Below are 14,033 nucleotides of genomic sequence, written 5' to 3' on the forward strand. Positions count from 1 at the left end.
CAACAGGAAATTTTATTATTTACGTTGGGTGCTTGTGTAATGAGCATCGTTTGAGTTTTTGCAGGCTCTTGCCTTGTATGAATACTATCTAATCGATTATTTCATCAGAGGATAAACGAAGGCGCGTACAAATGACACAACCTCGATACTATCACAATCTCGAATTCACAATAGCCAATTCAGTCAAAATTAACCATTTTACTTAAAACGTATCGAATTGAGCATTTAAAAATATATAAATAAGAAAAATAATTTGTATTATTTGATATATCAAATATATAGGTAATATTATTTTCCTTGTTACTAAGGATTACAAGGGATTTCGTTTCTTTGATTTATTTTGCCACCATTTATGTTCAAACCAAGTAGTTACTATATTATGTATCCGCTTCTTATTAATGATTGAAATACAAGTCTTCTATCAAGCTTCTATCAACTACAACACAAGATACTCTTTATACTAACTAGATATACCAAATATATATACAATAAATAATTAAACATCGACTTAAAAATAGAATTAAGCAATAATTTTTCATTAATTGCTTATTCTCATCCCTGCGTGTAATTTAAAAAGGTGACTGATATAATACACATAATATGATATTAGTTTACTTTTAATTTGTAAAATTTAGTTGAAATATTTTATTTGTTTCGTAGTATTTTATCTAATTTGCCAAATTAACGAACGTTATGCAAAAGAATGGATCAGTACTAGTAAGTTGTAACTTCATCAACTACATAATATTCTAATTTTACTGCCCGATAATAATATGGTAACATCAACATTTTATTCAACATTTTGCTTTTTTTACACATTTTATATTCTCTGCCAATTCATATCTTGTGTTAAAAAGGGGAAATATAACTTGTCCAACGAAAAACGCAGAGAAGTAAAGATACTCGCATCACAGGTGTTGCACGTGCAGTTTTTGCTTTTAAGCCTGTGAAAGATCCGGCAAACGCGTTTTTCTCTCGATGTCTCACGCGGACCAAAAGTACATACGTACTTTGGCATAGTATGGCATTGGTCCAACCGTTTTGCCTCTCTTGGACTCGCAGACGCCACTTGCCAGACAGCACAATCGTCATCCAACTTCGTATATACGTCTCACGCTGATAATATTGAGAACTATGCAAGAAACGGAAAACGATTGTCCTCCGTCAAAGCAGACACGGAAATAAACGCGACCGAGATGAACAGCTTCTGCTTCAATGAATTTTGGTATTCGAACAATATATTCGATCGCTTGCTTCGCCATCAAAGATAATATTTGTTTTTTATAAATTTTTCGTTGAAAACTTGAAACTAGTTATCGGTGAATTCATATGGAAACTAGTAACAGTAAATTCATGTTAAAATTAATAATTAATCGATTTGTATTGAAATTATCATGGATAATTCGACATAGCTGAACACTATGCACAAATTTTCAAAGAAGAATGGTAAATCAGTTCAAGAAATTTTGCAACATTAAAAGCTAGTAACGAAATTTTGGTTAATATTAACGTTATTAATATATTGATCTAAATAAGGGGAGAAAAGGGGAGACACAAGAGAAGAATGAGAGTTTAGAAAAAAAATAAGAGTAAAGGGAAAAATAAAATATAGAATTCAGTGTCAATGGAGGTGTATGACAAGTGGATGATAGAGATAAAAGTTGAATGTGTATTTAGAGCAGAAAGGTAAGGGCATAAGATTAAAATCGATTGTAAAATTCAGAAATTGTAATGAGTAAGACATAACAATTACTGGGAATATGAAAGTAAGAGAACATACCAACAGTTTCTCAAAGAGTGGACCAAGACTAAGAAAATACATGCAATGAAAAAAAGAAGGTTATATCACAGGAAGTCGAAGCTTATAGTGGATGTTAAAAAGGACCAAGTAGAAAAGAGGGACAAAATACAAAAAGCATAAGAAAGAAAAAGATGTGAAAACCGCATAAAATAAATAAGAAAGTGAGGCAGAATAATTTAAAGTAACATGTACAGAGGTAAAATCATGTATCTTGCGAGAAGGGAAATATTACATTTAAAAATATATATTATAAAAGAAATTTATATGTAGTGATCTAAGTTACAATTAGGTAAATACAAAATTTTAGTTAATTATATACCGGTAAGATAATAAGTTTTACTTATAAAATTGTAACACACGTGGAAGATTCATAGGGTGTAACGTAGTGATTTAATTCTTAAGAGTGATTTAATTTACATGAATAACTTATACAAGATGTATAAGGTCCCGATAATATGTCAAAGTAACGTTTTGAACAAAAGTTAGTTAGTTTTCGCTACATATTTGGAAATTAAAAATTAAAGCAGAATTTTTCAATAAAGAAATCAAGAACATATTGACTTTTTTAAATGGTACCATATATTTTGAACTTCACAGAATTATAGCTGATATCAAAATGAATTCAAGAACCTACTACACTATGATCTTGAGGTGATCTGGAGATGAACTTTAAGTTCGATTACAGCAATAGTTTATCGTAGCGCTCAATGCAAAACGATATTATTGTTACCTTTGCATATTTCTAATAAACTTGTTTTATTTTTATCGTCTTCCTAAGGACGGATTTGTTCATTCCAACGAGCTTAGGTCAACCTAGAACGGGGCATCGAATTTTGTTGTCTGTAGGAAAGAGCGAACTATGTTTCAGGTTCTTAAAATGATTCATATGATGATGAATGCTTGTGTTTATTAGTAGTTGTTCGAGATGGTCTATTAATGTGTACGGTGTAATTGCTATCTTTTGGTTTCTGCTTTGAAGGGTGATAACTAACCTGTTGTATATTGCTTTATCTGTGTATATTGTAGTGTAAGGTCACTTATCTCCAAGTATAGTTTGTAGTGTTCGTTTTCAAGAATAATAGTTGGATACACCTATAGTACGGTGTGTCGTTGAGTAGTTCACTTTTATTCACTATTACTTGGTATACTATCTTTACTGCTGTTATTGTTATTATTAATAAAATTCAGATTTTATATTAAGAACATAAAAATTCATTATTTATATATTACAAATTTGTATTAAATAAACAGTTATAATAATTATTAAATAATTGATTACCTGCTCTAATAATTTAAGAAACTCCCATTTTAAATTATTACCTATCACTAAACTTTTTTATGCGCACTAGTATAAAAACAAAACCAAGGTTCATTTTCTCATATGATTTAAACGCAACTTTACTGCTTAATGCTTAAATTAAAAAAGATTATTCAAACTAGGAAAAAAGCTTGGTTAAGTTGCTCTGGATTCTAACGGTATAATACTAGCTCTTATCGTAAGTTCAACGGACTTTCAGCAATGTCGCGAGCTACATTTACGATGCAGTAAAAAACAATCGATCCAGTAACCGTTATGGCAAATATCCGTTTTTGTTCCGTAAAGGTACATTAAATGTAATAAAGATTTTATTGATATTAAATATGTTTCTTACGTGTTATATATATACAACAGATCAATCGATTAATTAAAAAAAGCTTGTAAGTAGAATTTTGTTGAAATTAACGCTGGAAATGATAGAATATCCTCTCTTTGATATTGCTCTTAAAAACAATTGTTGAACAACTGTTTGCTACTATTTTAAACAAGATTTATTATTAAATTAAAATGTCGATGTTCTTTCTAATGTTAATACATCGTAATAGAAGAGAAATAAATTGTCGTTTCTTTTTACAAAACTTACCGTTTTCATAGTTCTTCTGTCCGAGAGAGAAATTGTGGTTTACATCTGGCGGATCAGCATTGTCGAACAGGTCAGAAGACAACTGTCTTTGCAGACGGATCGTTTCATGCGTCAGCTCCCGAACCTGAATGAGCAATTCTTGATAATTCGATACCGGAAGCGTCATTGCTGTACACTGTATCTTTCACTGCGCCCTTGCGCCCAGATTTTGAAAGAACAGCCATCCGATTTGAATCTGTAACAAAATAAATGTTGCTTATCAATATAAAATGCATCTTATCCGTATAATTAAATTGCGAATGTTTATGTATGTTAAATATATAACAAATATATGACATTTATATATGTAAAATATGCAAATATTCACGAAGAATATGCAAAATGTGTTAGTAACATGTGTGATATAAGTTTAAAAATGCGAATATTATTTACGATACAATATTTAATAAGAAATATTTAACAATACTTTAATAGTCATCCTGATATGTTACAGCTTATGTTACAATAAATTATAAGCTTTTTCCTCGAGTTTATATAATCGACAAGCGAATTGCCATATATGGTAAAAGTAATGGACTCAGAAAATAATATTAGTTTGCGTTATTTAAAAGAAAATAATAATATAATACTTAATATAAAATTTTATACTATAAAATTTCAAGTGAAATCTCGAAATATTAACACCAAAAATTACAAGTGCTGCATAAGCAAACTCAATTGACTGCTCGAGAATAAGAAGACAATTTCGTGAATCTGTAAATGGCAATCGGAGTATTGAACGTTGCTCGTATATCGCTACGATAATTTATTATTTATCATATGCTAGATAATGGCATTCATTATGAGGCTTGTTGAGATACTCAACAAAATCTTCAATGTGTTAGTAAATATAATGTAGTTAGTAAATACTGTGATCAACGACGACAGCGATGAAGATTAGTAATATTAGATGAGACAGTTTAAAATTCACTCATTTAATACAGGTAAAACTATTTAGAATTGCATATAGCATACAATATGCACACTATATCAATTATACAAAGTAGATCAGTCATCCATATACGGTAAGAAATAGTGGATTTTAATTTTTTTTAGCTATGACACGCCATTCCATGATCAAAAAGCCCCAAAAAATTATAATTTAACAAACATGTTAGGCAACCTCTAATGTAAAAGTATAAATGTTGTCATTTAATAACATCAATAAAAAATTTGGCATTTTAAAACCTTCCTAATTTTTTGAAAATAGGTTTTTCAGTCAAAAGATCTGAAAAAATCCCTAGATATATAACACTACAATTATGATTATTATTATTATTATGGTTGTTGTTGTTGTTGTTGTTGTTGTTGTTGTTGTTATATAAGAATGGGAGTAGGAGACTAAAATTTTGTCAAAATGGTTTTCCTAGAAAACTCTCTCGATTGACGTATGAAAAATTTAAATTGATTTTGAGATACTTTTATCATGTTTATTCGGTTGTGCTCTTTATATTTAGATTTCACTTCTCTACTAACCTTCTGTGAAAATATGTATTTACATAAACAACCATAATATACAAATAACATATAAAATGTTAAACAAGTATTTGATTATTTTAAAAATTAACACTTGAGGAATTAATATTTCATTATTTTAAAAATATCTACATTAAACGATCAAATTTTATTAATGCATAATCAAGTAGTAAATAATTAGTACGACAATTTTATTATTTTCGCTCAACACAATATTTTACTTGAACCAAAACAAATTATCATTTATCTATTAATATACAGAACACGATAAGAATACAAAGAAATAGAGCTACATCATTTTTCTTAAATAAATCAATTCTGTGATATAAAGATATTAGAGTTAAATGATCGAAAACAAAATAATTCACAAGATATACCATGCTTTTACAGAGAAATACATTCCTTTAAATTTATACGATTAAATAAAATATATTTGATAATTAATGTAACTAAGACTGACTAAAAACCAACATATAAATAATATTTTAAATTATATCAGGATTCTAAAAGATTTTAAATGCAGTAAGGAACCTTATATAATAAGCATCTTTTATAATATGAAAGTTACTCGAGTTCATGGATAGAATTGCGATGGATAAAGAAGCTGTTTACAATTACGTTTTATCAAAAGGTGAAATACCAATAAATATCAAATATATCAAAATATCAAAAAATGGAATATTTCGTAAATTTTATTTAATTTTCGTTCATCTATCCTTGATACTAATAATAGTGTATGATTATATAATAGTATATAATTGGATATAAATCCAAGTCAAACGTAAGAAATCGATTAAAAATATTATACATACACAGCTGTAACAATAGCTGTAACATACTATCGTTACTATTACTATATTATTGTATTTATATTTTATACGTAGTAGTGATATTGTTATATTTGCAGCAGTCGTACTTTATATCGCGTACGCAAGAAAAATCAAAGGATTGGTATATCAAAAAAGAAAATGCAGTTGCACTTTTTTTTTACATAAAAAGAAGGTAGAGTGTGGATAGAATTATCGCTCGTAATGTGAATATTTCAGTTGATTCGTACAACTGTACATCTCATATAAATGTTAAAATATAATTATGAATTAATGGCTAACTAACGATTGAATGTAATATTTACTATCTCCTTGTGGAATTAACAGATATACGTATGTATGTACATACAGTCAGTCACAAAAATTTATATACACTTGTTAAATATAAAATTTTTTAGTGAAAACGTTAACTCTACAAATTCTTTTAACGTATTAATATACAAATTGTTAAAAGCGTAACACAATTTATTCACTTGCATCCTTAGTAAGAAAAAGGAGGTACGGAATATAAAAAATCCAATAGGTGTTTGTAGAATTTCGTAACTGGCTGTACATTATATGAAATTACAATTGTTAGTTTAAAATCTTATTAACAGTATATTGAAACTAAATGTATGACTTGTCGAAGAATAAATCGATTTCAAATATTATTGTTGAAATTGAGAACAATGAACTTCATAATGTTTAACAATTACAAATGCCGACATTTAAAAATACATCTTGTTATATGATAATATTCTACGATAGCTCTAATAAAGACTAAATTCCATCTGACTCCTCCCATTTATAATTTTCTAATTAAATTACGTTTTACCAAAAATAAACAACTATCCAGATACTTCTGGCCGCTAGTGTGCATTACCTAATTTCGTTTTATAAATTTTATTCTATCTCTAATCACTATAAAAATATGTCTATCTAGAGATGCGAAACATTCTGTATTTGTAAAATAATTTCACACAGCAGACCTAGAAAGCTAGATTACATTGTGAAAATCCATTCTAACGACTGTCATTATAGAATTGCAAGTGACATCAAAGTCTGAAAAACTGCGAAGAGCGATACCGTATACGGTATACAAGCTAGATTCTGAGCTACACAAACTCGTCGCTCTACACGCGGAGAACCCCTTTTGGTTGAAATGCTACGAATCACGAGTCGTTGCAATTGCAAGTCTCCGTGTTCCACGGTTATGCATATGTACGCTTAAGTACTGCACTCGTTCGTGCTTAAAAGAGCTTTTGTCGATAGGGAGGAAACGCTGCAGCCCCTTCCATCCCCGTCGGCACTAGCTCGACACGTGAAAAGCGTGCGCGCGTGCACGCAAGTCGAGGGAACCCTAAACTTACCACATTCGTTCGCGTCAACCGGTTTGTTTGTGCGTCATCTAAGACTTGGTAACCACGCTCAGTAGTTACTTCGTCTAATTTTGTGCTAACATTTCTCACGAATTTTTCCCATGTTTCTCACAAATTTTCGCTAATTTTTTCAAATGTTGTTATGGAAGTCTTTGCATTTGCGCAAAAGTTTCATACAGGTTAAAAATTATGTTCTCATTTTTGCGTAAATCGGTTTGTAATATGTTTTAATTTTCAAATTGTATTTTGAGAATTGGAAGTAAAAATAATCGTAATATGGATTAAGATAATTTTAAGATCATTTTTTCAAATTTTGATACATGGAGATTTCAGTTTCAAACGTTTATACAGATATTGCATTGTTTAGAAAATTTATAACATTCCTGACGGATACTGGTATCGAATTATCTGATTAAGAGTTAAAAAATAGCTGATTTTTGGTTAATAACAATATCATAAACAAATCCACAAAGATTGACTCCGCTACTTTATTAGTTTTTATTCGTTGCGTTTAAATATAACATTCAAAAATGTAATTATCTTTAAGGAAATTATCGTTAAAGACTTAAATTTTCAATCCAAGTTATTCAAATTCCCAAAAATTCAATCGAAGGATAATAAAATACACAATTGTTGTAAATACGTATCATCCGATAGAACGATGTAATGTACTTAAAATACCTTTTGATAATAGTACGCAAGATGATCCTGACGCAAGAACCATGAATTCTAGGTGAACCCATGGAAGAAACACAGTTTATAGAAAATAATGTCGCGGAATGAAGGCGTAGCGGGTCTGCCAGAGCGCGTCTGTCTCGCTTCGTGGTCCCCATGACTGGAACCAGCCTAAATTGCAATAAGAAACTTTGGCTGAATGCATTCCCTAGAGAGAGAGAGAGAGAGAGAGAGAGAGAGAGAGAGAGAGAGAGAGAGAGAGGGAGGGAGAGAGAGAGAGTGAGAGAGAGAGAGAGAGAGAGAGAGAGAGAGGGAGAGAGAGAGAGAGAGGGAGAGAGAGAGAGAGGGAGAGAGAGAGAGAGAGAGAGAGAGAGGGAGAGAGAGAGAGTGAGAGAGAGAGAGAGAGAGAGAGGGAGAGAGAGAGAGAGAGAGAGAGGGAGAGAGAGAGAGAGAGAGAGAGGGAGAGAGTGAGAGCTTTTTACTTGACTTTTCGAAGCCAAGGTCGAAGATATTCAATCGATAAAGTACCATGGCGGTAACTCATCGACTAACAATCATGTAACATAATTGTATAAATATGACAAGTACATAATTTTGTTAAACAAACCAAGTTACTTTTAAATGTATTAAAGAAGAAATTTCTCGAGAAATCTACATTTTATATTACATTAAAACTTTAAAAAAAAATTCAGTTGCTCATAACTTATATATTCTGCTAAATAGTAATATTTAAGTGATCAAAGAATACTAAATTTCTAATATTATATTTACATTACACCTACGAAGAATATTACTACACCAACTAAGTTATTGATGATAAATTATTCATGGTAAACTAACTTATTACAATTGCTTTTATAGGATATCGGTGTAATATTAATATTAATGTTTAAAGAGTTAAAGTGTAAAGTTGGTAGAAGTTAATGACTATTTAAATTTAAAATTACATAATCAAGAAGCGTATAAAATTCTGGTGATGGTGATCACCAAGTTATATGTAAATAAATTATCTGATTATAATAGACCAAGAAAAAATGAAAGAACTCATTAACTTGATAAATTAATTATTTTAATAATTTACTGTTATTCCTTTAGAAATTATATTAGAACAACTAAACTGGCAACTTTGCAGTATCTGCTACCTACGATGAAACCTTTTCAGTGCCATTGTAAGGGAGTCATGGAAACTCTTATGCAATCACACATAATTACTAGCGATGTAAATATCATATTGCTGTGTTTGGCAAAATATCGGAAATGAAGTCGATGATTTCATTCATTATTCATTTATTTTATTCATGGCTAAGAAAATGAACTTAAAAACGTTACTTTACGAAATCATTCACTGTAATTGAAGGAAATTATTAAAAAATTCTCAATATAATTTTTTAATTTTAGCATATCGTAATAGAATTGACGTAAATATCGTTGATCCGTTCCTATCCTTTATCGACTGAATAGCGAGAGTCCATCATTACTCTTCTGTATTACTCTGTATTTCTGGTATAACTTCTCAAGAAGACATTTTTTCATTATCTTTACTCATATATCTTATACGTTGAATAATATGATTGTATATAGGAAAATACTGAATAGACCTTGTGTAATTATTTTGATATTTAAATATGTGTAAGTAGAAATTTATAGATATAGGTATTTAATAGATATGTTGATATTTAGAACATAATAGTATAATTTCAGAATTTATATTGATTAAATATACTTTATTTTTCTCGTAAAGTATAGTAAGCACTTAAAGGATATTCTGTATAATATTATAGTTACAGATATTCTTCAAAATAACCACACTTGTTCACTCATTAATTACAATGTCGAGACATTATTAAAAAATAAAGGAAAAATATTCAAAAGTACCTATGTAAGGTAACAGTCTAAGATACAATGTACAAACATGCAATGTATGTACATATGTATATTTAACTAAGACTATTAGCTATTCGATATTTTACCCCTGCAAATAGTTCAGTTCTTTGAGCGCCAAACTTGACCTGGTCACGTATGTGAAATGTATCTGCAAGATCTACGTTCTACATAGATGTAGACTTCTATTTCGTACGCGCTTAATGCCAAAATTGCGTTCTAAAAATACAGTACCATGTCAGCGTTGTCCTCTTTGCCGTGTTACGTGGAATTTATTAACGCGGTCAACATTCAGGCATAATCACTTCACGTGTCAAAAACACTTCTCTTTCCCCAGATATATACTATGAAACTTAACGAATTCTATTTCCCAAAATACTTCAAACTTTGAAGTAACTTCTGACGTAAATATAACAAAATAGTACACCACGTCCAAAATATAAATTAAAACCCTTTCTTGAAGATAACTGCAGACGAAAAAAATACGATTACAAGGAAGGCAATAGAGTAAAATCGAATTAACGTTTTACACTCTGAAAACTTTACGATACGATAGATTAGCAGCTGCAGCATATTTTTACAGTGAAACTTTTCCAAATCAGGGGTCTCGTTACAAAAAGAAAAATAAGATGGCCTTCTTCGATCTTTTAATGATGGAACACAATAGAAGATACAATGGACAGGTTCACGTAATAAATGTTGTAGTAGCAACTGTGCAATATAGTGGGTTCTATGCTTTTGATGGAAATAATTCTATGCTTTTATAGAGAAAAGTTAAACATCTTTTTCCCTTTTTGCTAGCGAATATTGTTCCCAGCGTTCAACTTTTTATGAGAATTGGCAAATATTTTAGTAGCTAGAAATATTGAAAAATACGCTATTGAATAGGACTAAAACTGAATGTGATAAATGTAATGGGGGAGCGGGGGGTAACTGGTAAAGAAAAATAATAAAAAATCATAACTAAAGCATTTGCGTTAGAAACGGTACAAGTTGGTATTATTCGGCCATATTGCAACAGTTCAATTAATTTGAATTTTATTTTGTATTCTATGTATCTGTTTTACACGGTAAACATCGTCGTCAGTTTTTACCGTGTAAAATATAAAATACAAAATAAAATTAACTATCCTAATATTCAGTAATGTAGCCGAAACTATAGTAATCATTAATGATTCGTGATACCAATTCAGAGTTCTAAGTTCATCATTACGGTTATCGCTCAGTTTTTCATATTGCACACGTGAAAACTGCAAAAGAAAGAAGAAGATTAAATCACCGTCAGACCGTAAACTCATTATCAGCTGATTAACATTTTATGACCATATTATACTATGGATGTTTAATTTTACTCTGCATACCGTTACGATTCGTTCGAAAGAAAAGTGCACTGACCGACGTGGAAGCCTTGTTATAACATAAAAGTCAAGCAGATTAACTTAGAAAAGACCATTTTCTAGAAAACCGAACTTGTTTACTGGCTCGATGTATGTTATTTTATGAGAGGACGGTCAGAATAATCTGGTGATTATGAAATTATTTCATGCACTTGGTCTCAAATTTGGAGTAACGCAGATTCTGATATTGAATCACTACAAAAGAAAGGAATAAGAAGAAAAAATAATTTTTAGCGATTATGAAGGAAATTTAGGATAACAGATTTTGATATCTGATCACTAGCTTTCGCGCTGATACTTTAAGAGAATCAAAGATATATATTTATAAAATGCATGTAATATGTAAAGTGTAAGATTGTGGTTTAATATGCGAAAACTTTTTCTCATTAAGTGCTTCTATGCAAATCCACATAATCATGAAATATTAATCAACGCGTTTATGAAGCTAATCCCTCTGAAGATGCTGGTAATTAATAGGACGAAGATTATACCGCATTGTGTAACAAAATTTGTAAATAATTACTGTAACCTACTTAAAGTTCCAATGTTGGTTACTTGCTAGCCCGTAAAAGTTGATTATTTTCATTTTCCTAAAATTAATTAATAACTACGATAAATATGCAATCTTTTTAACATACCTATACTTCCAGTTTTAAATGTACTTCTAGGTACTATACTTAAAAATAATTAGAGCATTGTTCGCTTTATACGAGGAGTAAATCACTCGTGTTACAAATTTTTTATTTTTTTGTGAGATTCTCGAAGCTTAAAATGTGCATTATCGAATCATTTATTCAAAAAGAAGATTAAAAATATTAGACAAGGTTGAAATGTTAAATTTTTAATAAAAGTTTACAAATTTATGTAATCGATATTATTCAACACTTCCTGAGCTTTGTGTAAAACCAAATGTTTTTAATATCTTATAAAATATTAAAACAAAAAAAAAAAAAAAATTTTAGTAAATACCTTATGAATACAAGTTATTTGACTCTCTGTCTAAAATAAAATATATCCGACTTTTCTGTAAAAACATCGATCAACTGCTATTATAAAACCGAAGTTTTCTAAAAATGGAAACATTAGTTCGGTATAATACAGTAAAATAGTGAAAAGTAAGAAATTTTCATTAAAAATACAAATTTAAATAGTCCCACTTGTAAACTTCATCCAAATCTACTTATAAACAAATCGACCATCTATCATCACAATAACAAATAATATATGTACTTCAACGATGAATAGTATATGCACTTCGATTTCCCAGTTCCCTAAAAAATACTAAAAACAATACGTATTACAATTTCCTATAAATTAGTAAAAAAAAGAACGATCCTTGGTTAAGTTCAAAATACGACCTTTCTGTTAAAAATAAAATAATTTACAATAGCAAAAACAAATCCTCTAAGAGATACTAATTCGCCAATTTTGTAATATCTTTGATCGCAATATATATAATTCCATAGCGATATCTAATCAGAGATTGAAGTTTTAAAATCAATTACCTTATAATTATCTGTCACGAGGATCTCAGAAGTCATCGACTGTCTCAAAACGATCTTCGATCTTGAATCAGAAGTAAACAAATTGTTTCTTTCACAAGATGGCAAGGAATAACAGCTCGTGTCACATTCTAAGTTAAACAAGACGCTACGATAGAATTATACATAGAGGAGAAATGCTCGACACACTGTGAGACAGACACACGAGCAGAACCTTCTCCTTCTGCTGTCCAACGAAAACTCATGGTGCACGCTCAACGCGGCTACGAAGGCCCTTCCTCCCCCCACTCCAGCAATGGAAGTTAATCGTAGTGGAGAAACCCCTCGTGTCGTTCCTGGTTCGTGTTTAGCAAGGGACAGACTCGTTCTTTGAACATGTGACGAGTGCCCTGAATTGCTCCAAATGTTATTCGAAATTAAGAGCTTCGAAAACCTTGAACCACCTAACTTTCTTAATAAATCTTGACACAACTGATACCTAAAATTTTACTGCCTAGTGAAACCGAGCGATCTTATGTATTTTAAACTGTTATCGTAAATTTACTGACTGAGGTGTAATTTAAAGGTATGTAAAACAATCAGAAGGAAATGAGATCTTATTATAACAGTGAAAATGTAAAAATAGCCTACGATAATTTATGTGTAATTTCATTCGTGCAACAGGAAAATTGTTGGTATAACATTAATTTGGGTTTGATCCTTGGTGAAAAATTTACGAATAGACGATCAGTTGAACTACATAATAATAATAATGATATAATGATAAAAATATAAAGTATATGGAATATACTTATATAATTCTGGAATACAGTGACAAAATAAGTTATAGGTTTAATTAACCGTCCGTAATACTATTTTATTATAGTTTGTATAATAAATTTAAAATTTTCCTTGTTTTTTTAAATTTCCTATTTTTATTTATCGATGGAAACATATCACATATAGAATTCTATTTATTTTACACCCATGTATGTCATAAATTGAAGGAACATCAATTGTAGCTATTTTTGGAAAAGTATTAACATCTTCAAAGTTTATTTCCTTCTCTTTTTCCACCTTTATGTCCGTTATTTTTCTATTAACAATGTAATTCTACTTTTATTACAAAAATCTATAAAGTTATCACGAGAAACGTATGATTAAATAAAAAGTAATCGAACTTTCTTGAAAAATTAC

At 29.9% G+C, this 14,033-nt stretch overlaps 1 protein-coding gene across 5 annotated transcripts in view; it reads right to left on the minus strand.

Moving 5' to 3' along the window:
- The window catches only part of LOC139993720 (uncharacterized), an 85,070-nt gene that overhangs the window by 53,632 nt on the left and 17,405 nt on the right, over nt 1-14,033 (minus strand). For 4 of the 5 annotated variants that reach the window (XM_072015698.1, XM_072015696.1, XM_072015701.1 and 1 more), the window contains exon 3: nt 3,703-3,937. In XM_072015698.1, the coding sequence (XP_071871799.1) occupies nt 3,703-3,868 (166 nt within the window). In that variant the 5' untranslated portion in view covers nt 3,869-3,937. Of the gene's footprint in view, nt 1-3,702; nt 3,938-12,860; nt 13,073-14,033 lie in introns of those variants that run through there. The other variant, XM_072015697.1, reaches the window with a different exon arrangement.

This window comes from Bombus fervidus, chromosome 13, assembly GCF_041682495.2.
Source record: "Bombus fervidus isolate BK054 chromosome 13, iyBomFerv1, whole genome shotgun sequence".
NCBI classification, from domain to species: domain Eukaryota; kingdom Metazoa; phylum Arthropoda; class Insecta; order Hymenoptera; family Apidae; genus Bombus; species Bombus fervidus.